General features: G+C 43.3%; 2 protein-coding genes across 2 annotated transcripts in view; both read right to left on the bottom strand.

Moving 5' to 3' along the window:
* Positions 1-331: 331 nt before the first annotated feature.
* On the bottom strand, positions 332-15029 carry LOC144513257 (uncharacterized). Its single transcript, XM_078244281.1, has 11 exons — positions 14885-15029; positions 13208-13381; positions 11432-11626; positions 11099-11283; positions 10244-10356; positions 10016-10155; positions 6478-6566; positions 4053-6203; positions 3170-3248; positions 2509-2662; positions 332-1251 (listed from the first exon to the last, which is right to left on the bottom strand). The coding sequence occupies exons 2-11, from the start codon at positions 13373-13375 to the stop codon at positions 1136-1138; spliced, it is 3390 nt and encodes a 1129-aa protein (XP_078100407.1). The 5' UTR covers positions 13376-13381; positions 14885-15029; the 3' UTR covers positions 332-1135.
* A 1219-nt stretch (positions 15030-16248) lies between these two features.
* The window catches only part of txk (TXK tyrosine kinase), a 21255-nt gene continuing 12364 nt past the window's right edge, over positions 16249-25139 (bottom strand). Inside the window, exons 8-16 of the mRNA XM_078244268.1 lie at positions 24508-24587; positions 24258-24382; positions 24058-24132; positions 23062-23233; positions 22275-22491; positions 20478-20542; positions 19538-19656; positions 19109-19266; positions 16249-16463 (exon numbers count right to left, since the gene is read on the bottom strand). Coding sequence (XP_078100394.1) covers positions 16392-16463; positions 19109-19266; positions 19538-19656; positions 20478-20542; positions 22275-22491; positions 23062-23233; positions 24058-24132; positions 24258-24382; positions 24508-24587 — 1083 coding nt within the window. The 3' untranslated portion in view covers positions 16249-16391. The remainder of the gene's footprint in view (positions 16464-19108; positions 19267-19537; positions 19657-20477; positions 20543-22274; positions 22492-23061; positions 23234-24057; positions 24133-24257; positions 24383-24507; positions 24588-25139) is intronic.

Genomic DNA, 25139 nt, shown 5'->3' with positions numbered 1-25139 from the left:
AGAAGAAACGAGGGACAGTTGGGTTTAAAGTAAAGAACAGGGACAGTTGGGTTTAGATGAAGAAGAGAACGGGACAGTTGGGTTTAGAGTAAAGAAGAGCAGGACAGTTGGGTTTAGGAAAAAAGATGAGAAGCGAGGACAGTTGGGTTTTGAGATGAAAGAAGAAACGGGAGACAGTTGGGTTTTTGAGGTAAGAAGAAGACCCAGGGACAGTTGGGTTTAGAGATGAAGAAGAAGAGCGGGACAGTTGGGTTTAAGAGAAGAAGAGCGGGACAGTTGGGTTTAGATGAAGAAAGAAGCAGGACAGTTGGGTTTAGGTAAAGATGAACGGGACAGTTGGGTTTAGATGAAGAAGAACGGGACAGTTGGGTTTAGGTAAAGATGAACGGGACAGTTGGGTTTAGGTAAAGAAGAACGGGACAGTTGGGTTTAGGAAAAGAAGAACGGGACAGTTGGGTTTAGGTAAAGAAGAACGGGACAGTTGGGTTTAGGTAAAGAAGAACGGGACAGTTGGGTTTAGATGAAGAAGAACGGGACAGTTGGGTTTAGGTAAAGAAGAACGGGACAGTTGGGTTTAAAAAAAGAAGAACGGGACAGTTGGGTTTAGGTAAAGAAGAACGGGACAGTTGGGTTTAAAAAAAGAAGAACGGGACAGTTGGGTTTAGGTAAAGAAGAACAGGACCGTTGGGTTTAGGTAAAGAAGAACGGGACAGTTGGGTTTAGGTAAAGAAGAACAGGACCGTTGGGTTTAGGTAAAGATGAACGGGACAGTTGGGTTTAGGAAAAGATGAACGGGATGGTTGGGTTTAGCAACCTTGGTCTCCTGGGAGAAAGTCCTGTGTTGTTTGACCCAACCAACCTCCTTACGTGAGTTTCTGTCTTTCCTACTACTCTCTACCGTTGTCTCTCTTAATACTACGTCACCTTACAGTGTGGCGTAGCTGCTGCTCTGCCCGGTGCATTCTACACACACTGAAGGCTGATTTTGGCATTGTATCTGACGCTGAGAGACACTGGCCAAGCGTCCGTATTATACAAGTTTGGGGTGAGCATGGGTTGCAAATAACCAGAGGCCTGTAAGACTGTCGTGAATTTAAAGTGAACAGGGTGCTTATTTCGCCATGTTAAGTTGCCGTCACATTAAAGTAAAGTCTGAAAGGGGCTTTTGTTTCAGTCTTTGTGTATCAGATGGAGATGGAGGAGCCGGTTTGTCTTTCCTCTGATCCTTGGAAGTGCCTTTGTTGTGTTTGCCTAAGAAAACATCAGACAAATTATGACTTTATTCACAGTTTGACAGACTGATTGGTGTTAGTATGAATGTTTAGTTTGTAGCGACTACCCTGAAACAATTACATCCATTCACACGTTATGTTGCAGCTTATTGTGCATGTATTTATGTCATGTATTGGATAAGAACCATTGTGGGACAAATAGCTTAGTTGACGGTACTTTTTAAGCATATTTTAGATTGAGGGAACAGTGAGATAAAGTAAGGAAATGTATTTCCTGTTGGTCAAGTCTTGTTCATAATATCTAAAATGCAACTGAATGGACTTATGCAAAATATAAGAAAACTATGCCGTCATTGCTTCGGAGCTGAAGTCCAGAAAAGTTTCATTTTGGTTGGTTTTTGTGTGTTTTTAAAAATGCCCTGATTGGCTTGAGGGATTGTTAAACGTGTATTTGTTTTCCTGTGGGTCGTGAAGTCTCAGACAATACTTGTCAAATCTTAAGGCCCTGACACACCAACCCGATTATCAGACGTCAGACAGTCTGGCGAGGTCGGTGACTCGAGTCTGTTCGGTGTGTTGCGTGCCGTCGTCAGTCGGAGGAGAAGTCGGCCTTCATTTGGGCCGATTTGAATGTTGAATCGGAAGGCGGGCAGTTGGACTCAATGGCCAATCTGATTGGTGGAGCGCTAACCCGGAAATGACGAGTGGGATGAGCGTCACGAACGCCTCTCAGAATCTGACGAAAATCTTTTAAACTGACCTTTGTGGATCTGAAATGAAGACAGATTCAGCAGCTGCACGGTCTATTTCTCGCTTAAAATGTTTTCAGAAACACATTTCGGTGAACTATCTTCGTAAAGTATGAGATCGTATTTGGAACGAGCTGCCGTTACGCTAGGTTGTAAAATCCGGGAGCAGCCAGACCCACGTGACGTGTTCGTCCAATCAGCTACCGGTTTTTATTTTTTGTGTGACAATACAGATTAACGCCGCCTGCTGTTATGGAAACGTATGACGTCTCGCGCACGCGCAGAACGTACGCTCAAGTCGGCGTCGCTTCGGTTTGTTCCGAGGCACTTTTTTGACCAACTTGGGGAGGCAGTCAGTCCGACTGACCGGTTGGTGTGTCAGAGCCTTTAAAGAAACCTGGACTATGAGGCATAAACATAAACATAACTGGCCTTTGATTGGCCCAGACAGAGCCTGCAAAATGAATGGGTGTTTATTTTTGCTTTGCTAAATTGTAGGTACTATGGTAAGGTGTGTGTGTGCATACCTTCTCTTCCTCTGAGCTCTGGCAGCACTGAGCTTCTTAGATCTGGGAAATGGATGTCTGACTTCTTTTTGGTCGCTGTGATGCCACCGCTGGTACCAAGGTTACAGCGATCGCACGGGAAAGAGCGCTCGCAGATCAGATTCTTTTCTGACACCTGAAGGGAGAGAGAGTAGTATTACATCTTATAACTTATTCCCTGTCATATTATGTTCTCAAAGTATATTATTTCTTTTCTTGTTTGTCAAGCAATTCTATTATGTTTACATTCTTGTCTTTTCATAGTCATAGTTAATATTTAATAATAAGCTATTGCACTGTTCAATCCCTGCACTGTTCACTTTTGCACTACAACCATTGCACACACTCTACCATAGCACCTTATCAGGGTCATGTCATCACATGGTCAGTCCACACCAGACCTTTGTAATCACTTCACAAATTGTTAACTCATTAAATTTCTGTGAGTGATTTTTATGTGTGTTTGTTGTGTTATGGTTGTCTAAGCTACTGGATGCCTAGAATTTCCCTCGGGATGAATAAAGTGAGTGTGTGTGTGTGTGTGTGTGTGTGTCTGTCTGTCTGTCTAGTAACTTTGGAAGAGCACATCCACCTTCATTGTGATTCTGTTGTAAAACAAGTGAAAGAAAACGCACTATGTTACCTGTGCAGTGAGTGATCCTGTAATGTGATTGGACAGTCGACTACAGATGCCACCGTGATGCCTCGGCTTGTCTACACACCTGTGATAAACACAATGAAACAAATTCTGTCATATGTTAAATTACAAAACATTTGATCAAGAATGAAGAGTTGTAGTTTGGGGGTCTAAAGCTGGACTGGAACATGAAGGGAACCATAGCGAATGAAACACATTTCGGAAGAGTTCAGGAATATTTTTACGTGCACATTGACATTTTTGTGAAGTACTCCATTGCAGTGGTTCTCAAGCTTTTTTCAATAATTTCCCCCTTTGACATTTTTTTAAGCCATGTACCAGCGCGAGTAATTTTTGGTAGAAAAAAAAAGTCTATATAAAGAGGAACAATACAGCGATGTCAGCGATAGATTTACTGAAAAAAGGCGAAAAATCTTGGAAAAAGACGGTAGAAAGAAGGAAGTAAGGCAAGAATAGGTCGAAAATAGTAACAAAAACTTCCAAAAAAAACACAGTAGAAAGAAGGAAGGCAACACTAGGGCGACAAAAGGGACAAAAAAGTTGAATAAGTGACTAACTTTGAAAAAAGTGACAAAAACTTAAAAGACTTACTTTAAGAAAAAAGTAAGGAAGAAAGGCAAGAATAGGTCAGACGACAAACCCTTCAAAAAAAGGTGACAAACTTCAAAAACAGCAACAAAAACTTTGAAAAAAGCGACAAATCTTGGAGAAAAAAAGACAGTAGAAGTAACTACAGCCTTGTAACTGAAAAACATTTAGCAAAAAATCTTACGTACCCCCTGCAGTCCTCCAGAGTACCCCTAGCTGGACACGTACCCCCATTTGAGAAACATTGCTCTATTGTACTTATGAGTGAGAACTTCAGTACCTAACGCTGTGGGTCCCAGGATGAAAACCTGCCCCCGGGGAACGATGATAGCTGGCGGCTGGGCTGACGACAGAAAAAGAGGGAATGACGGGTGTGGAGGAAGGAGGAGGTGGTGGTGGTGGAGAGGAATGGGGTACACCGAAAGCAAATTCATCAGCGTCTGCAGTGTCCATGTTGTACAAGACTAAGCTTCTTGTCAAGGCTTTGTGGTCTGGAGTCGTCGTAGAGGAGAATGAAGTTAAATCTGCGAAAGTATATGTATTTGTTGTGTTGACCGTGTCTGCGTTGTCTCGTTTGCTTCTTGCCTCTGTAGGAAATGTAGTTTTCTTAGTCCTTAGGGTCATTGTTGCGACGGACTTGTTGCTAAATGACCCAAGCTTTGTTTTAGGTTCTATGATCAACGTTTTGAAGTGAGGGGGTTTCTGGGACTTTACATCGGATTCAGAGCTGTTCTTTTGCTCAAAACTTGAGCTTCTGGAAACCTCTGAGATTTGATTTACCAAAGACTTGGTTGTTGCACTGACGGACACAGAAAGTGCTAAATCTTCTCTGTTCTCTTTATCTGAGACTTTCTGTGTTTTCGGAAAATTGGTTCCAGCTGATGTGTTGGCTTTAGGGATGTCATTCGGCATGGAGGCTGAGGTTATTCTGGATTCTGTGGTGATCTTGGATTCAGAAGTGCTCTGCTTATGGATCCTGCAGAGCTCAGAAGAATCAGGATTCTCCTTGTATTCTCCACCCGAAGCATCGGATATGTCAATAAGGTTTGCAGCTGGACTAATCTTCAAGCATCCATGATCCTCAATGACATCCTGCTGATTGCTGGATGTGATCAATACTTCTGTAGGTTTCCTGTCTGTTGGAAGGCCTCTTGAAGGCTTGTTGTGTACACATGTGGTGTCATTTTTGGGTTTGGGATCTGAAGACGAGCCCGTTTTGGACAACTTTGAATTTAAGGATCCTTTAGGTGGAGTTGCAGTGCTGATCGCAGGACTGGTTTCTGTTACAATTGTGGATGACTGCCTTGAAAGATCTGATGTAAGAGTCTTTAAGGGGCTGGTAAACAAAGATGTGTTGTTTTTGGCTGGTTTAGGGCTTGAGGGTAAGCCTTTAGGACATTCAGAGGCCTTTTTTTGCTCTGTGTTGCCCTGATGCTCTAAAGTCATCAATCTCTCGCATGGCTTGGTGACAGAAGGGGTAGTTGGGGTAGCGACTTTGAGGTAGTGGTCATTGCTTGACGGTTGAGGCTCTTTAAGTGTCAAGCTTGTCTCTACTTGGTCACTGTTTGCTATTTTAGAAGTTGCAACTGTTGAAGAGCCTTCAGGGTATTCTGTAGTGGAAGACTTTCCCATTTTCTGTGTTAAGTGGGTGTCTGTACGATGAATGGTTGAATTCAAAGAGGCTTTGGGAGATGAAGTCCCATTTGGATGGTTAGTGGTTGAGCTTTTAGACAAGTTGGGCACTTTTGTGTTTGAGTTGTTCCAGCTCTTTCCAAACTCTTGACTTGGCTCTGAGTTAGACAATCTCCAGATCTCCATCAGACTTTTCTCAGTCACATTTGGCACAATGCTGTCTGAGCAACTAGAATTCAAACCACTGGAATCTCCATCTTTTGTATCTGTAGTTTTCAAATGGTCTTCCCTTGTCTCTTGAGAAGCAACTTTCTCGTGTTTAGGTTTAGGGACGACTGTGTTATTCTCCTTCAGATGGGTTGCAGTCGTGGTTGCCTCCAAAAAATCAGAATTACAGGTTTTAGTTGATTTAGGAATCTCATGTTCCTTTCTCAGATCCACACCAGTGGCTTTTCCTGGTTTACTTTTCATGGCCACAGTCGTTTTTGCTGCATTGTCGATAACCTTGGCGCCGAATGTTTTGGATTGTTTGGATATCAAAGGTTCTGATGTGTTATGAACAGTTTTAAAGAGCTTTGAATGTTGCTTTCCTTTGGTTTTCTCCATCTTCTCATCCTCCTTCCTCTCCCTTTCCTTGTTGACTTTCTCATTCACATCTTCAGCTTGTTTCTTGTCCTTGCTTCTCCGGTTCTTGTCATCCCCTTCGTTCCTTTCTCGTCTTGGATTTTTGCTTATTTTGGGAAGGGTAGAGTTGTCTCTGTGGTCCTTTTGGATCTTAGCATTCAGCTCGTCCAAAAATCTGTGTAGATACAGAGAAAGATAAAGTGATGATTAACTTAAATTTGGAGGCTACTAAACAATATATATGTTGGTGACACACACGCGCACCCACAAAATCAATATTTTGGTGGTTTGACTCCTTGCATCACTACTGATCTGGCTAACACACATTTCAAGGTGTAGCAGCCTACTTCAAGGGCAGAACTGGAAGACTTGGTGGACACAATAAGCTCTTTGGGATGTATCTGTAACCACACATAACTGCTTGTTGAACTTCAAGAACACAGATATACCTGATGTGGAAAGAGTCTTGTGTGAACAGAGGATGTTCTAGCAGTTCTGAACACTGAGCTCGTCTGTCTGGATCCATCTGGAGACAACTCTGAAAGAGACAACACAAAAGTATTATGGTTTCTGATCAACGCGTTCTCATGAACAGTTATGTACGATATTGCACCAAAAGTTATGCACACCAATTCGTATGACATCCAAGAGAAATTGGCAACCGCAGGCTGCTCACGTTAGCCTGGCTCCGCCTTCCTACATACTTCCGCTCAATTTTCATTTTCCTTCAGTGCTACGTCTGGGTTTGCGGTATATTCTTGGGTTTTCTCCGGTCAGAAAGATGCAAGTGAAGCCATTCTGTCCGTTGTGGCAACGCTGCAGAATATCCAGAAGTTAAAGCCCGAGCAAGAACAATCTTTGCTGAGTTGTGTTGGTGGCCATGATGAACGGTTTGATTTTCCAGCTCGCTCCGTTAGCGGTGAAGGAGTTAGCTAAGGCTAAAGCTAGCGATGCTAAGCCGACGTCACGACCAAACGTTAGTGATTGGTTATGGCACATCCAGAGTGGCTATGGGCAGATCCAATAGTTTTAAACTTCAACAGAGTACCCACCTTCAAGGAAGTTAACACTTGTCAATGGAGAGTGGCCAGACTCTCTGTACAAATGAAATGGACCAGAGTCTGGTAGGACCAGGCTAATGGACCAGAGTCTGGTAGGACCAGGCTAATGTACCAGAGTCTGGTAGGACCAGGCTAATGTACCAGAGTCTGGTAGGACCTGGCTAATGTACCAGAGTCTGGTAGGACCTGGCTAGTGTACCAGAGTCTGGTAGGACCTGGCTAGTGTACCAGAGTCTGGTAGGACCTGGCTAGTGTACCAGAGTCTGGTAGGACCGGGCTATGATCACGTGGCGCCCGCTACAGAGCTCCTGTCATATCTGTGGCAGTTGGTAGGTAAGTTTAGCCGCGAAAAGGTGAGTGGGAGCCAACAGAAAGTTTTCTCCTTTCTGGGGCCGTGGCAGGTGAGCTTAGCCAACAAAAAGTGAGCGTCATGCGGTGACGACAGTTACGTTTAGGCACCAAAACGACCAGTTAAATTTAGGCAAAAGATCATAGTTTGGGTTAAAACACTCCCGAGGAATGAACACCTGTTTCCTAGGTGAGAGTTTTTGTTTTCCCAGGAAACAAACACTGCTCCGCGGCCTGAAAGCGCTGTGTTTTATGACTCACGCATTGACCCCGACCTCCTCCCTATGCGGTCCACAGCGTTCTTAAGGCCTTTACACAAGGGGTGTTTTTTTTTTTTTTTAAATTTGCATGTCAATATATTTTTTCGAACTGTTGTTTTTGTCACGAGTTTCACACAGAACGTGGATATTACGCAGCGATAAAGCGGCGTAATTCTTTTTCGAAACAAGGTCGATTTTTCTGAGCTTTTGCAGCTTTCCTGTTTTTGTATATTTATTCTGTATTTTTCTGTTCCCTGTCTTGTACATTTATCCTGTGTTGTGTATTGTGGTCTGTGTATATTTTGTTGTGTATTTTTCTGTTCCCTGTTGTGCATTTCCCTGTTTATGTTCTGTTTCCTGTTTTATTTTGATAGTCTGTTGAGAGCCAGTTGAGGTGGTTCAGGCATCTGGTAAGGATGCCCCCTGGGCGCCTCCCTAGGGAGGTGTTCCAGGCACGTCCAGCTGGGAGGAGGCCTCGGGGGAGACCCAGGACTACATTACATCTCCAACCTGGCCTGGGAACGCCTCGGGATCCCCCAGTCGGAGCTGGTTAATGTGGCTCGGGAAAGGGAAGTTTGGGGTCCCCTGCTGGAGCTGCTACCCCCGCGACCCGATACCGGATAAGCGGACGAAGATGGATGGATGGATGGATGTTTTCTTGTCTTGTCTAGTTTTACTTCCTTTGTTTTCCTGCCTGTGTGATTGTCTGATGTGCTCCACCTGTTCCCCAGCCCTGGTGTCACCTGTCTTGTGTCTTCTCGTTACCTAGTTTATTTAGTCCCTGTGTTTCCTTTGTCTGTTGTCAGATCGTCTGTGATCTGACAACACTGTCCCGTGTTTTGCCCGTGAGTTTGTGTCCATTTGTGTCCTGTCCGGTTAGTTTGTATGTGTCTGCGTCAGTTCCCGTTTCTTCCTGCATCTTCTTGGTTTTTTGGATTTTTCTAGAATTTGTTTTTGCCTGCTGCAGCTCACAGGACTTCATTGGTTTGTTTTGTGTTGTTTTCAATAAATCCTCAACTTCAACCTTCTCCTGCCTGCCTCTCCCTGCATTTGGGTCCACTATCCCCGCTCATAATAACACAAGTTAACATAGGGGTGTCTATACTTATGCCCCATGTATTTTAAGGAAGAACATTTATTTATTTACGATACATTATTCATTCACAAAGAAAATTGGTGTCCTTAAAGGTTGGATTTTTCCTCATTTTTGTAATTAAGGCATTAAGATCAATTTCCAAAAGATGATTTTTTTATTCCTCTTTTTAGTCAACTTTAGCATGGGTTCATAAACTTATGAGCACCACTGTACATATAAGATCGTAGCGGATGTAACTGAAATGGCTGAGTTTTTGTACAAATATGAAAGCTGCAGATCCTCTAATGGTCCTAATGAGCTACAGTCCTATAGGACTTTGGATATTCTGACTCAGACAGCTAACAAGATGGTTAATTCATGGCTCACATACGCTGCATTTGATCTGATCTAGCTCTTGTTTCTTGGAGGTGAATTGGCTTAACGTAAAAAGCTTTAAGGCTCTGACACACCAACCCGACAGCCGACCGTCGGCAGAAAAGACAGTCGGACTTATGAGTCTCCCCGAGGTCCAAAAAGTGCCTTGGAACACACCGAAGCGACGCTGACTTGAGCGTACGTTCTACACATGCGTGAGACGTGAGACGTCTCCATAACAGCAGGTGGCACTAATCTGTGCTGTCGCCCAAAAAATGAAAACAGGCAGCTGATTGGACGAACGCGTCACGTGGGTCTGGCTTCTCCGGAATTTCAAAACCGAGCATTAATGGCGGCTCGTTCAGAATACGAGCTCGTATTTTACGAAGATAGTTCACCGAAACGTGTTTCTGAAAACATTTTAAGCGAGAAATAGGCCGTGCAGTTGCTGAATCCGTCTTCATTTCAGATCGACAAAGGTCAGTTTAACAGATTTTCGTCAGATTTTGAGAGACTCTAGTCACGCTCATCCTGCTCGTCATTCCCGGGTTAGCGCTCCACCAATCAGATTGGTCACTTAGTCCGACTGCCCACCCACCGATTCAACAAGTCAAATCGGCCAAAATGAAGGCCAATGGCTCCTCCGACGGACGACGGCACGGAACACACGGAACAGACTCGAGTCACCGACCTCGCCAGACTGTCTGACGGCGGAAAATCGGGTTGGTGTGTCATGGCCTTTAGACAAAAGCTAAAGCCCAATGAGTGCATGTTTTATGGTTTACAGTCTGTAGGTTTTTATTTGATGGTGTAAAGTAATTTTTTTGTATTGTCACATTTAAGTCAATGAACCCTAACCAAACTGTACCTGAGCCAGGTCCAGGGCGGTGGGTGTGATTGTAGGGAAGCGCTGCTCCAGTCGGACTCGGACAGAATTTTCGGGCAGTCTGACTCCCGAAAAGACAGGATTCCTGTAGAATAACTCCTGGTGATGAGCTGTCAGGTCCCCTAGGAGAAGCCAAAAGGGTACCATTGTGTTTAGAGAGAGTTAAAAGAGATTTTGCATGTTTTTATCCAACGTACAGTATGGGCTTACCGAAGTATCTGACGATGTGGTAAATTTGGTCGAGGTCGGAGTCTCCGGGAAACAGAGGCTGACCTGTTAACATCTCCAATAACAGACAACCAACAGCCCACACGTCTACTGGTCTACAAACACACACACACACACACACACACACACACACACACACACACAGACAGACACACACAGACAGACACACACAGACAGACAGACAGACAGACAGACAGACAGACACACAGAGAGAGACAGACAAACACACACAGACACACAGACACACGGACAGAGAGAGACACACACACAGACATAGACACACACACACACACGCACAGACATAGACACACACACACACACACGCAGAGACATAGACACACAGACAGAGACAGACACACGAGAGAGACAGACAAACACACACAGACACACGGACAGAGAGAGACAGACAGACACACACACACACGCAGAGACATAGACACACACACACACACACGCACAGACATAGACACACACACACACACACACACACACACACACACACACACACACACACAGGCAGACAGACACACACACACACACATACACGTTAAAATCTTTATCAAAACAACATTCACTAACATCTACTAGTTATTTCCAACAGCAACATACAGCCTGTGTTCATGATAACTTAACTATTTTATTTCAAACTTTTTGACTTTTTTTTCTCTCATTTGTCACTTATTTTATGTCTTTTTTGCTTCTTTTAAACTCTGTTGTGGCTTTTTTGTCACTTTTGATGCTTCGGCCGTTTTTGTCTTTTTTTCGACTTTTTCTGGCAGTCTGTATCAAAACACAACATTCACTAACACATCCTCAGGTGCACCCACTAACACCTACTTTCCATACTTGGTGTCTCCCACCAGCAGTTCAGGTGCTCTGTACCAGCGGGTGGCCACGTAGTCGGTATAGACCCCCCCCTCAGCGGGCGACGTCATGGTCCGGGCGAAGCCAAAGTCACACATCTTAACCACGCCCCCCTGAGAGATAAGGATGTTCTCCGGTTTGATGTCACGGTGGATGATCTGAGAAGAAAAGAGATCATCAAAATACAGGAAAATGTATGTATATGAAAATGGGTGTGTTCATGTTGCCAGTTGTTTGTTTTGTATGTTATTAAAAATTAAAAGTAAATCCCATTAAAAAGAACCGAGGTGTTTGATTGGTCCTCACATGTTGCTGGTGGCAGAAGGCTGCGGCCCTCAGGATCTGGTACAGGTACTGCCGGCTGGTGTTCAGGTCCAGTCCGCTCGGGTTTTGCTCTAAATCCTCCAGCAGCGTTCGCTCCACGAACTCAAACACCAGATACCAGCGCCGGCGACGCTTCCACACTTCCAGAAGGTTCACAAGGTTGTCGTGACGCAGTTGCTTGATGGTTAGAAAGATGAGAGCGGAGAATAAGCGTTACTGTATTTTAAAGGTCCCATGGCATTAAAATGTCACTTTATGAGGTTTTTTAACATTAATATGAGTTCCCCCAGCCTGCCTATGGCCCCCCAGTGGCTAGAAATGGTGATAGGTGTAAACCGAGCCCTGGGTATCCTGCTCTGCCTTTGAGAAAATGAAAGCTCAGATGGGCCGATCTGGAATCTTCTCCTTATGAGGTCATAAGGAGCAAGGTTACCTCCCCTTTCTCTGCTTTGCCCATCCAGAGAATTTGGCCCACCAATGAGAGAGAGAGACATCATGGCTTTCAAACAAGCAAAGTGGCAGTTGGTCAAGGCCACACCCCCTCTCTCCTCCTCAATGGCTACAGACACAGAAATGGCACATCCTAAGGAAAGCTCATTGTGGCACTGGCTCTAGTGGCTGTAATTCTGCACCAAGGCTGAATTTCAGGAAAGAGACTTCAGATACAGTATTAGGGGACCACTAAGGTCTATATAAAAGAGACTTCAGATACAGTATTAGGGGACCACTAAGGTCTATATAAAAGAGACTTCAGATACAGTATTAGGGGGACCACTAAGGCCTATATAAAAGAGACTTCAGATACAGTATTAGGGGGACCACTAAGGCCTATATAAAAGAGACTTCAGATACAGTATTAGGGGACCACTAAGGTCTATATAAAAGAGACTTCAGATACAGTATTAGGGGGACCACTAAGGTCTATATAAAAGAGACTTCAGATACAGTATTAGGGGACCACTAAGGTCTATATAAAAGAGACTTCAGATACAGTATTAGGGGACCACTAAGGCCTATATAAAAGAGACTTCAGATACAGTATTAGGGGACCACTAAGGCCTATATAAAAGAGACTTCAGATACAGTATTAGGGGACCACTAAGGCCTATATAAAAGAGACTTCAGATACAGTATTAGGGGGACCACTAAGGTCTATATAAAAGAGACTTCAGATACAGTATTAGGGGACCACTAAGGTCTATATAAAAGAGACTTCAGATACAGTATTAGGGGACCACTAAGGTCTATATAAAAGAGACTTCAGATACAGTATTAGGGGACCACTAAGGTCTATATAAAAGAGACTTCAGATACAGTATTAGGGGACCACTAAGGTCTATATAAAAGCATCCAAAAAGCAGCATGTCAAAGGACCTTCAAAGCATCTTTGACTCCGTGCGCTACACCGTGATGAAGCCTTATGAAGATCTCGGGCCTCTCTCTAGGATCATCCCTCTATCATCTCTTTATCAGGATGCATAGTATCCTGGGTTCATACACTTAAGAGCACCACTGTATAGGCCAATATATGTATATACAGTACAGTATACCCACTACAATACATTAGACTACACCACTGCAAGATACTGAACATGTTTCCTCTCATGTCGACGATATGACTCCTGTTGTTTAGGGTTTGTCGTGTGATTGACAGGCTGCTTTTGTGTTTTGCGTCGCTAGGGTTTCAGTCTCGTAGAGACCGCTCGATGCTCAGCGACTCGTTGATTGATTGGCGGATGGATGGATTGACACGTTTACCCTGAGCAGCTTGATCTCCCTCAGGGCGATCTTCTTCACCGTCTTGTCGTCGTCCGAGTCCATGAACTTCTTGATGGCGACGAGGCGGCCCGAGTCTCGGTGACGGCACTTCAGCACCGTGCCGTAACTGCCCTCCCCGACCAGACCCAGAGACTCGTAACGCTCCATTAAACACTGCAGGGAGAGACATTTATAACACATCTCTGATAGCATCCACAAATACATCTGTACGGAGACCCTAAAGGGACACTGAGATTTTGGAATATTGGAAAAGCAACTAAAACGTTGGAAAAAAGCAACTAAAACGTTGGAAAAAAAGGGACAGAAATGTTGGTATAAAGCAACTAAAACATAAGGGAAAAAGCCAGGTTTATTTTGTAAAAAAGCAACAAAAAAGTGGGAAAAAAACGATAAAATGTTGGCAAGAAGTGACAATTTTTTTTGAAAAAAAACGACAAAAACTTTGGGAAAAGGTTTTCATCTTCCTGAAAAACGCAACAAAATGTTCCCACTGGTGTCATCACCAAACTTTAAAGATGATAAGGTAACTGTTCACCGGTTTCATGCTGTGATAGTGAAGTATTAACGTTAGCCACATAACGTTAGCAGCACTTTGTTAGCATCATTTTGCCAGCCTTGGATTGGTTTCTCGCAAAAAAGAGAAAGTGTCTCGTGTGCACGAGAAAACAAAAATGCCCATATGTCCCCTTAGGGCCTCCGTACGTTTTGCTATTCCTGCTGCTAATATTTTAATATCTAGTGAACATTTTCCACTGTAGCATTGATCTGACCATAACTCCCAAAACTAACAGCTAGAAAGTGCCAGCTTTTACATTATGAGTAATAATAGTATAACAGTCTATACTTTTAAAACTTTAACTACACTTTATACTGATTACACTTACAGACTTTTAATGAAGTAACATTTTCAATGCTGGACTTTTACTGTAACAGAATATTTGTACTGTGTATATTTAGTACTTTTAATCTAAAGGATCTGAATATTTTCTATCACTGAACTTAAAGTAGCCAAACTAAAAGAGTTAACTGTGCGCGCGCACGCACGCGCACACACACACACACACACACACACACACACACACAGACAGAGACACACAAACACACACACACACACACACACACACAGAGACACACACACAGAGACAGAGACAGACAGACACACACACACACACACACACACACACACACACACACACACACAGAGACACACACACAGAGACAGACAGACACACACACACACACACAGAGACACACACACATAGACAGACATACACACACACACACACACACACACACACACACACACACACACACACACACACACACACACACACACAGACACACAGACAGACATACACACACAGAGACACACACACATACAGAGACAGACAGACAGACACACACACACACACACACACACACACACACACACACACACACACAGAGACACACACACAGAGACAGACAGACAGACACACACACACACAGAGACACACACACACATAGACAGAGACAGACAGACACACAGACACACACACACACACACACACACACACACACACACACACACACACACACACACACACACACACACACACACACACACACACACAGAGACAGACAGACACACACACACAAACACACACACACACAAACCTTGCAGGTGAATTACTTTATCGGTTAAATCGCCGCGGTGAACTTCCATCAACGTAAACACTGGAGTAACGTTTTGTCTGCGTGTGTGTGTGTCACCGGAGAGGACAACATGACTCTGCTGCGCGCGCGTGTGTGTGTGTGTGTGTCACCCAACACGTTGCCATGGTAACGCCTCCTGCCACGCTCCACTCGCAGAGAGATCGTCACAGTGGACCGTGTAGAAGCCATTTTGTCTAAAACATACATAAAGAATGCTGCCTGTACTATTACGTGCATTTGTTTTTAATGAATCCTGTTTTGTTATTTATAATAAAGTTATTTAAATATTAGCCTAGGTCACTTGAATAAAGTTTCACTGTAAGGCTTTAGCCTCGAATAAAACACGTTAACGTTAATATTAAAAACCTGACGTTACATTTCTACACTAAAGAAAAGTGAGTAAATGAAATGTGTTGTAATAATCATTACAACTCACAACAGATCAATTTAATAGGTAGGCCTAATTAGTTGTAATAATTCTTGTAATAACCTCTTTTTTTAATCTAAAACGCGTTATTGTAGACCCCGTTTAATATGCATTTATTTATATAGGGTGTGTCCGTGTGTGTGTGTCTGTCTGTGTCTTTGTTTGTGTCTCTGTGTGTGTGTGTGTGTGTCTGTCTGTGTGTGTGTGTGTGTGTCCTACAATACGTGTAGTAGATGGTCCCTGCTCCATCTCTCTTTCAGTTAAGGTGTGCTTGTTTTAAAGAGCCCTGATCTAGAAGGGTACCTTTACAATTAAATGTAAAGGTAAAAATAAGCTTTTTGCAGCTATGATTACAGTCAGAAATAACCTTACTTTTTACTTGGTAAAGAACAGATTTCCATCCAACACAAAGAGACTGAGATCAGTGGATGTTTCCTCCTTTACAGCTCTCTACCTCCACCTGCTGTCATTTCTGCTGCACTGCTGCTGCAGCCTGCAGTCATGTACAGGTAGAGCCAATCACAGAGACCGCTGAGAACAGGAGAGTCAGCTAAACTTCTCTAAAGGGCCAATGAGAATCACATCAAGGGCCCGGACAGGTTCAGTTTAGTGACATGCTTTTAATTTTAGAAAAAAAATCAAATATCTTTGAGTTTTTCTCACTTACAGTTTGGTCGACATAAACCCCTAAAAAAGTCAGCAAAAAAAGGTCGAAAAAAGCAACAAAAACAACAAAAAATGTCGGAATAAGTGGCAGAAACGTGGGGGGAAAGCGCCAAAAGTGTCGGCAAAACTGACAAAATATATATATATATATATTTAAAAGCATGTCTGGCCCCTGATGCGATTCTCCTGTCCAGTGTGGCCCTGAGTGAAATGAGTTTGACACTAAAGCATCTATGAAAAAAGGTTTTAATGAAAAAAGTGTTATTTACAACGTCAGCATACAGTCTGTTTACATTCATGATAACAGAACAACAACACAACAGTTTGACAATCAGCAATATAATACGTGTGTGTGTGTGTGTGTGTGTGTGTGTGTCAATCCGGATTTTCTGCCAGTTTTCTGATTTCCTCCAGAAGCTCTGAGAAAGACGGTCGGCCCTGAGGTTTCTACTCCGCCCGAGGAAAAGAAGAGAGGGGGAGGAGACGAAGACGAAGAGAAGGGTTTAAAGTGAAGGGGAGGAAGAAGAGGTGGAAGACGATGCAGTGGTTAATAAGGAGGTGTGATCATCTAAACTTTAGAATAAATAGATTCAATTAAATAAATCTTTAGATGTGGCTGAAAGCTTCAGAAATTATTGCAAAAGTAGGAAAACTTGTTTGTTTTTTTTTGGTCAACCTGGACTCTATTTTCGTACGTTTTTGTGTCTAAGTGACTGACGGGAACAACAGTCTTTGACATCGGTCCAGCGTTAAAGTGTAACTCTCGCCAAAATGCAACCTAGGGTCTTTTTTGTGAATGTACCCGAATCAAACTATCGTTTAAGAGCATATTTAGGATGGAAACGCCACTTTTAAGATTGACCGTATTCTCGTTTTTGGGTCAAATGGCCTTTTGAATGGGAGTGCTAGGGGCGCTACGATGCTAGCCTCAAAATAGCTATTTTTAAACCACTAAGAAGGCTGGACACAACATGAGACTTTGCTCCAAGTATCACCAGGGACTCTACACCTTAACTACAGCACTGACAACATTGTTTATGTACCCAGAGTTCACTAAAAAAGGTTTTGAGCAACTCACGTTAGCAGTTGTTCTTCCGGTCTCCGTCTATCGAGCCAGTCAGAAATAGTCGAGGGAGGAGAGTAAAGATGGAAAGCTCCTAAAGCTTAGTTCCATATAAATGCACGGATTATTGTTGTTTTGTCGTTAGTGAAACACAATATTGACCTTGTAGTTGAAAAAGGAGCCTCATATAAGAATGATATTTCCTCCTATGGAGTCCATTCATTCGCATTTGGAGATCAGCTATTTTTGACTGGGAAAATGGCGGCTAGCGTAAACAACAACTGCTAAAGTTGCTCAAAACCTTTTTTAGTAAACTCTGTGAACACAAACAATGTTGTCAGCGCTTCCGTTAAGGTGTAGAGCCCCTGGTGATACTTGGAGCAAAGTCTCATGTTGTGTCGAGCCTTCTTAGTGGTTTAAAAATAGCTATTTTGAGGCTAGCATCAAAGTGTCCCTAGCGCTCCCATTCAAAAGGCCATTTGACCCAAAAACGAAAATACGGTAAAAATAGGGTACATTCACAAAAAGACTCTAGGTTGCATTTTGGCGCGAGTTACGCTTTAATCCTCCTGTTGTCCTCGGGTCAAATTTGACCCGTTTACAAAAACTTTCTATATCAGAACTATGACAAAAGAAAGTTGGAAAAAGCTACAAAAACATTTTTTTTTTTTTAAATGCTGAAAAAAGTGCCCAAAGAAATCGGAAAAAGTGACAAAAAAAAAAACATCTAAAACATGTCAAAGGTGACAAACACCTGTCGAAAAAAAGTGTCGAAAAAGAACAACAAAATGTTGAAATTTCGACCCAGAAAAACACAAAGTTGCATCGACGGGAAGACAACACGAGTGAGATCGCTGCAGTCCGCAGCGGAGAAACAAGCTACAAGGTCAGTTAATAGTTATTGTCCAGCTTGTATTTACCTTCACTAAAGTGCTCGTTTTGCCGGCTCAGAGTAATATTAAGTGTCTGACAACATTGTGGAAAAGGTTCCTTCAGAGATAGACCAAAGACAAAAACATAAAAAAAATTGTTGGAAAAAGAGACAAAAACGTTGAAAGGAGCGTCAAAAACTACGGGAAAAAAAACGGCAAAAGGCGACAAAAACTTTTCAAAAACCTTTAAAAAAAAATCTCAAAAATTTGAAAAAACTTTAAAAATGAGACAAAAACGTTGAAAAGGAGCGTTAAAAACTTTGGAACAACATTGGAAAAAAAACCCGGCAAAAGGCGACAAACGTCGCAAAAAATGTCAAAAAAAGGGACACAAAAAAAACAACTAGAAAAATGTGACAAAAACATCCAAAAGAGCGACAAAAACTTTGGAAAAAGCCCAGTTTTCATTATTTGGGGGGGTAGTAACCCACTAAAGGATGTCTAAGGAGGTCGACCTTTCTGTTACAGAGTAAAATCCTTTTTTTAAACATAAAAACATCCGTGAAATTGCATTCGCTAAACCCACCAGACTCCATATAAATAAACAGTAATTTTAGCATCGTAAAATACACTTCATTCAAAGTCGACAGAAACTAAATAAAACTATGAAAAGCCGTTTTGGGTAGTCTTTCCACTTTTCCGACCATCACAACTCTAGTTTTAGTTGAAATAAACACATAGTTTACTGATTTACATGTGTAAATATGTTGGCTCTATACACGCTAAAAGTATTGCTTTTTTAAATGGAGTCTGGTGGGTTTAGCGCTAGCGACTTCAGAGCTGTTTCTGGTTAAACAGAAAGGTCTCAAAGAGGTTTTAAAGGTCTATCTCTGTAGGGATCCTTTCCATAATGTTGTCAGACACTTAGAATATTAATCTGAGCCTGTCGGTGGCAAAACGAGCACTTTTGTGAAGGTAAATACAAGCTTTTTAAATGACAATAAATGTATATCTATGATCTTCAGTCTAGCTTTAAAACCCCTTGAAAGTTTGATCTCGTGAACTTTATGAATGGATATCGGATCATTCAAATGAATATGGATTTGAATCAGAAAGTGTATTTACGTGTATTATTTGTAAGTGTATTGGTGGAGTACCTCGTGCCAGCAGCGGTACATGATGGCGTAGAGCGGCTGTGAGGCTCGGTGCGGCCGGTACAGCCGGACTCCTCTGGTGATGTCATTCACAACGTCCAAGTTGGAGTGGGTCTCAAACGGAGTCCGACCCTCCGAGTAGATCTCCCACATCACCACACCTGCGCGCACACACACACACACACACACACACACACACACACACACACACACACACACACACACACACACACACACACACACACACACATACATAGACAGAGAGACAGACAGACACATTAATAACACTTGATAAAGAAGTCCAACAACAATCATTAGATTGTATAGTTCATTCATTCTCAGGGCTTATAACGGAGGGGGAGGCCCTGGACTCTGAGGATTAATAAGAGCTTAATAATAATAATAATATATAAGGGGTTTGCGGTACTTTACCGAAGGACCAGACGTCAGACTTGCTGCTGTATTTACTGTAGTGGAGAACTTCAGGCGGAGACCACTTCACGGGGAACTTGGTTCCACTAGAACTGGTGTACTGGTTGTCTAGAACATACCTGCACACAGGAGGAGAGTCAGAACAGGACAACTGACACACAATACACCGTTTACAATTCTTTAAAGGAATAGTTCCAACATTTTGTGGGAAAAAGCTTATTCCCTCCCTGGTGAGGAGTGGTACTAACAGGCCCCCAGGAAGCACAGTGAACGTTGCGGCCAAAACGGAGGAATTGCAACTTCTGTACCCTTCACATGAGGCCCTCTGGCCAAAGAGACGTCTGTTAATCAGTGGATACGTTGTTTTGAGAGTCACGATCAAGGGCGTAACTTTGGGATCAACATTGGGGGGGGGTTTGAGCTCTTCAAAAACGTTGAAAAAAAGCGTGAAAAAAACGTTGAAAAAAGCAACACTGAACACTGAAACATTGAAAACGTGACAAAAACGTCCAAAAAAAGGAGTCATTTATGCCCCCTGTGATGGCTTCATGCCACAAAGAGACAAAAACGTTAATAGCAAGAAAAACCTTGAAAAAAGGAACGAAACCTAAAAAAAAAAGCAAGAAAAACATTGAAAACATGTCAAAAACATCCAAAAAAAGGGGGTCAGTTTTGCCTCCATGATGGCTTTCTGTGCCACTGAGACAAAAACGTTGAAATAAGCGCCAAAAACGTCGAAAAAAGGCAACAAAATATCCGAAAAAAGCATGAAAAACATTGAAAACGCGACAAAAACGTCCAAAAAAACGTGTCAGTTTTGTCTCCATGACGGCTTCCTGCGCCACTGAGCAACTCTCATTAGAAAGAAGGATCCCCAACGCTGTGTCATGGTTTTATAACAACGTACATCCAAACGTGGAAAATAAAAGGGCAGCCGTACCTGGTCATCCCAAAGTCGCAGACCTTCACCACGTTGTGATTGTTGACCAGACAGTTCCGGGCTGCCTGAGAGAAAAATAACCACAAACATCGGACATTTAGCCAGATCCACTGCAGGACTTTAACCCGTAGCCGATGTTGACACAGCGAGTTTGACACAACCCCTACTCAAAAAGCGGACTTACAAAAGTAGATGCATACACCGCGTTGCAATGATTGGCTAGAGAAGAAGTCCGTTCCCCTGAGCCGCTCTGACCGCAATCAGTATGACCAAGACTTTTGGTAAACTCATTTTCAACCCCCGAAACATACACCCCGTAACGCCCTGCTGTGCCCTACTATGACACGAACTACTACTACGACTACCATTGTAGTCACTGTTATTACATTATCTTTATTGTGGCCGTCAGACAGCGCCTACCAAGAGTCTGGGTCTGTCCGAGGTTTCTTCCTAAAAGGGAGTTTTTCCTCGCCACTGTCGCAATAGCTACCGCTAATGCTCGCTCTTGAGGGAATTATTGTAATTGTTGGGGCTTTGTAAGTTATAGAGTGTGGTCTAGACCTACTCTGTCTGTAAAGTGTCTCGAGATAACTCTTGTTATGATTTGACACTATAAATAAAACTGAACTGAAACAATTCGTACAACGCGTCGTAGTTTAAAGCTACATGTTGAAGGTATTTGCATATAACTGACCCCCGTGTGTTTCACGTCCAAATGTTCAAACGTCCAAACTCAGCTTTCCGTATCGTGACCCCCACAATTGTTCTAGAGCTACGTGTAAAGAGATAATTTGGTCGCTAAAGCTGAAACGTTGATGTTGGCTTTTTAAAATTCCTCAAAATCTCTTTTTTTTAAAACAAACCTTAACTCTCGTATTTTCTTCTCGTCGACCGTCCAACTTTTAGTTTTTCTGGGTCAAAATCTTTTTTTCCCAACGTTTTGGACGTCTTTTTCGACACTTTTGATGCTTTTCCACCGATGTTTTTGTCACTTTTTTCAACGTTTTTTTTCTGCAACCTTTTGACGTTTTTGTGTGTGTGTTTTTTCCCATGTTTTTGTCACTTTTTTCAATGTTCTTGCTATGATTGTGCTAGGACATTGAATACAACTTGTGAAGAGCGTTGTATGGAACCATTCACGTTATTTCTTTTGAAAATGTGGTTGAAAGAAACCCCAAATTTCTCAAGTAGAAGACGTTTTTGTCGCAATTAAAATGTTTTAAAAAAAAAACCCGTCAAAGAATGTTGATTAAAATGACATAAAAGTGACAAAAGCGCCAAAAAACATTGAAAAAAGAGACTAAAGGCATCGGAAGCCTAGAAAACAGCAGAATAAAGCTTTGAAAACAGCATCAAACACTGTAAAAATGTGACTCCTATATTATTTTAACTGTTAAAAGCCCTTCTAGGGAAAGGTGTCGCAAATTAGCCATGGCTAGAAACACTGTGATACAGATCGGATTGTTCTTTGCGTAATAATCTATGTTTTTTGTACCTGTCCCTATTCAAATAAACAGAAATAAATAAATAAACACTAACAATTTTTTAAAAAGCAACAAAAACTTGAAAAAATTTGAAAAAAGTGTTGATTTTCAGAGGGTTGCATGCAGGGTTCAACATTAGCACCATCTACTAGCCAAATGCTGGTGAAATATGCAAGGGGCTGGTAGATGTGTTTCACTAACCAGCCAGAGAAAAAAGGGTAATCTACTGAGTGGCTGGTAACATTTGAACATTCACTAGCCATTTGGCTGGTGGACAAAAACGTTCATTTTGAACCCTGGTTACATGGCTCACCAGGTCTCTGTGGATGAAGCTCTGTCCCTCCAGGTACTCCATCCCCTCGCAGACGTCCTGGCACATGGACAGCAGCCAGGCGTCCCTCATAGCGCGGCTCCGCTGCCGCAGGAAGTTCAGCAGGCAGCCGTTCTCCATGAACTCGGCCACGATCAGCAGGGGGCGCTGCTGCAGGCAAACGCCGTACAGCTGCACTAGTTTAGGGTGGCACAGCCTCCTGGGAGACACACACACACACACACACACACACACACACACACACACACACACACACACACACACACACACACACACACACACACACACACACACACACACACACACACACGCAGACACACACACACACACACACGCAGACACACACAGATGCAGACACACACAGATGCAGACACACACACACACACACACACACACACACACACACACACACACACACACACACACACACACACACACACACACACACACACACACACACACAGACGCAGACACACACACACAGACGCAGACACACACACACACACACACACACACAGACAGACAGACAGACAGACAGACACACACACACACACAACACACACACCCAGACACGCGCACACAGACACAACACAGACACACACACACAGTTTCACTTCCTGTTTCTGGCAATAAAGAACAATCAGCAGGGGGCGCTGCTGCAGGCAAACGCCGTACAGCTGCACTAGTTTAGGGTGGCACAGCATTTTTAATATTGACCCAAATATTTTTCCATAATAAAATCACCCCCCCCCCCCCCCCCCCTCCTCACATCATGACTTTAGCCTCCTCGATGAAGTCCTCCTCGTACATGGCTCCCTCTCTGATGGCCTTGATGGCCACTCGGTGCTGAGCCCTCCACTTGCCGAGCCTCACCAGACCGAACTGGCCGCTGCCCAGCTCCTTCATGAACGTCAGCTCACTGGGGTTGATCTCCCACTTCTCTGGACGGAGGAAAACCAGGGAGAGAGGAGGACAAGAAGAGAGGCGGGAGAATGGACAGAAAAGAGGATGAGACGGAGAACAAAGAAGACAGAGAAAGTTAGGTCAATCAATGCCATCTCAAAGCCCCTTTGTGATGGTTGCATTGTTTTCCCTCAGTTTTTGGAAGACTCCGGGGGTTTTTCCTGCCGTTGTAAGGTTTAGGTGCAGCACCCGAGCTGTTTTGGGCAGCACCTAAGCCGAGTGAATGAAACTAAAAGACTTTTCTCAGATCTAATGATTGTAGTTTGGACTTCTTCAGCTTTGCGTTTTGTCTTGAAGCTTTTTGAGTGTTATTTATTTATGATCTGCTCTAGCTTTTCTAATAAGGAAAATTAAAGGTCCAAAATAATGTAAAAAAAACGGACGCAAAACTACCACAAAGAGACACAAACCGACTACAAAGACACGCCAAATGACCACAGAGACCCAAAACGACCCATTTTCTTGAGGAACGGCGCCTAAACCCCCCGCCAAATACACGCACCTAAGTCTTCCACAAAACAAGGGGAAACACTGGACTTAAGTACACGTATCTGGCAGGGGGTTCAGGAGTCCTCACCCAAGAAAATGTTACGTTTTTCAATTTAAAAATGTACGCACACTGGGTACAGGATAGATATATATAAACATTGCCATTCATTATTTCTTAACATGGCAGCCTCCATCTGTGAGTAGGAGTTATACTTGCTGACAAATTCAATTATAAAACACTTATATCTGCTACAAATACATTATAGTAGATACAAATGTTACAAGTAAGCGTCTGTGTATTATTATTATTTACCTGAGCTGAATCCTGATGTGGCAGGTACACACCTTCCCATTGGCCCCACCGCATATCGCAGCCTGGTCACTAGACCTACACACACACACACACACACACACACACACACACACACACACACACACACACACCACGTGAAGCGTTAATGTGTTTGTGGCATCTGTGACTGTAGCGTACACAAAGAGAGTGAGAGTAGGAACCTGCTGCGTTGTGTTCGTGGTAGCGAATGACATCAGGTATGGAGCTGAAGGTGTGTTTCTCCGCCAAGAAAAACCCTCCGGTGTCACTTATTTTGATCTGGTAATGCCGAATATCCCCGTTAGAACTGCACATGAAAACAAAACAAACACAAGTTTACAGGTGAAGATTTCTTGTATATGTGAGTTTCTTCTATGTTTTTTCTCAGCCAGTGTAATGATTTTAACCTTCAGGTTACAGGCTGTCAATCACCTTAATGTTTTGGTGTAGAGGGAGACGGTGTAGACTCCCTGCTGACTGGACTCCCGCACCATGAAACCGCCCTCTTTGTCCTGAAAAACAGCCAGAAACATTCACTCTCAACGGTCGGAAACATTCCTTTTCAACAGCCGGAAACATTCCCTCTCAACGGCCGGGAACATTTCTTCTCAACAGCCGGGAACATTTCTTCTCAACGGCCGGGAACATTCCTTCTCAACGGCCGGGAATATTCGCTCTCAACGGCTGGAAACATTCACTCTCAACAGCCGGGAACATTCCCTCTCAACGGCCGGAAACATTTGCTCTCAACGGCCGGAAACATTCACTCTCAACAGCCGGAAACATTCCCTCTCAACGGCCCGGGAACATTCCTTCTCAACAGCCGGGAACATTCCCTTCTCAACGGCCGGGAATATTCGCTCTCAACGGCCGGAAACATTCCCTCTCAACGGCCGGAAACATTTGCTCTCAACGGCCGGAAACATTCGCTCTCAACGGCCGGAAACATTCACTCTCAACAGCCGGAAACATTCCCTCTCAACAGCCGGAAACATTCACTCTCAACAGCCGGAAACATTCGCTCTCAACGGCCGGAAACATTCACTCTCAATAGCCGGAAACAT

This window comes from Sander vitreus, unplaced genomic scaffold (genome assembly GCF_031162955.1).
Source record: "Sander vitreus isolate 19-12246 unplaced genomic scaffold, sanVit1 ctg154_0, whole genome shotgun sequence".
Classification (NCBI taxonomy): Eukaryota; Metazoa; Chordata; class Actinopteri; order Perciformes; family Percidae; genus Sander; species Sander vitreus.
This window is presented reverse-complemented; position numbering and strand designations above follow the sequence as displayed.

Excerpts from the sequence above, each read along its gene's own strand:
- LOC144513257 (XM_078244281.1), bottom strand. The coding sequence starts at position 13,375 with ATGGAGCGTTACGAGTCTCTGGGTCTGGTCGGGGAGGGCAGTTACGGC. Across the intron at positions 10,357-11,098 it reads GGAGACACCAAGTATGGAAA|ACCAGTAGACGTGTGGGCTG; the intron begins GTAGGTGTTAGT and ends GTGTGTTTGTAG. Across the intron at positions 1,252-2,508 it reads AGAGCTCAGAGGAAGAGAAG|GCAAACACAACAAAGGCACT; the intron begins GTATGCACACAC and ends ATGTTTTCTTAG.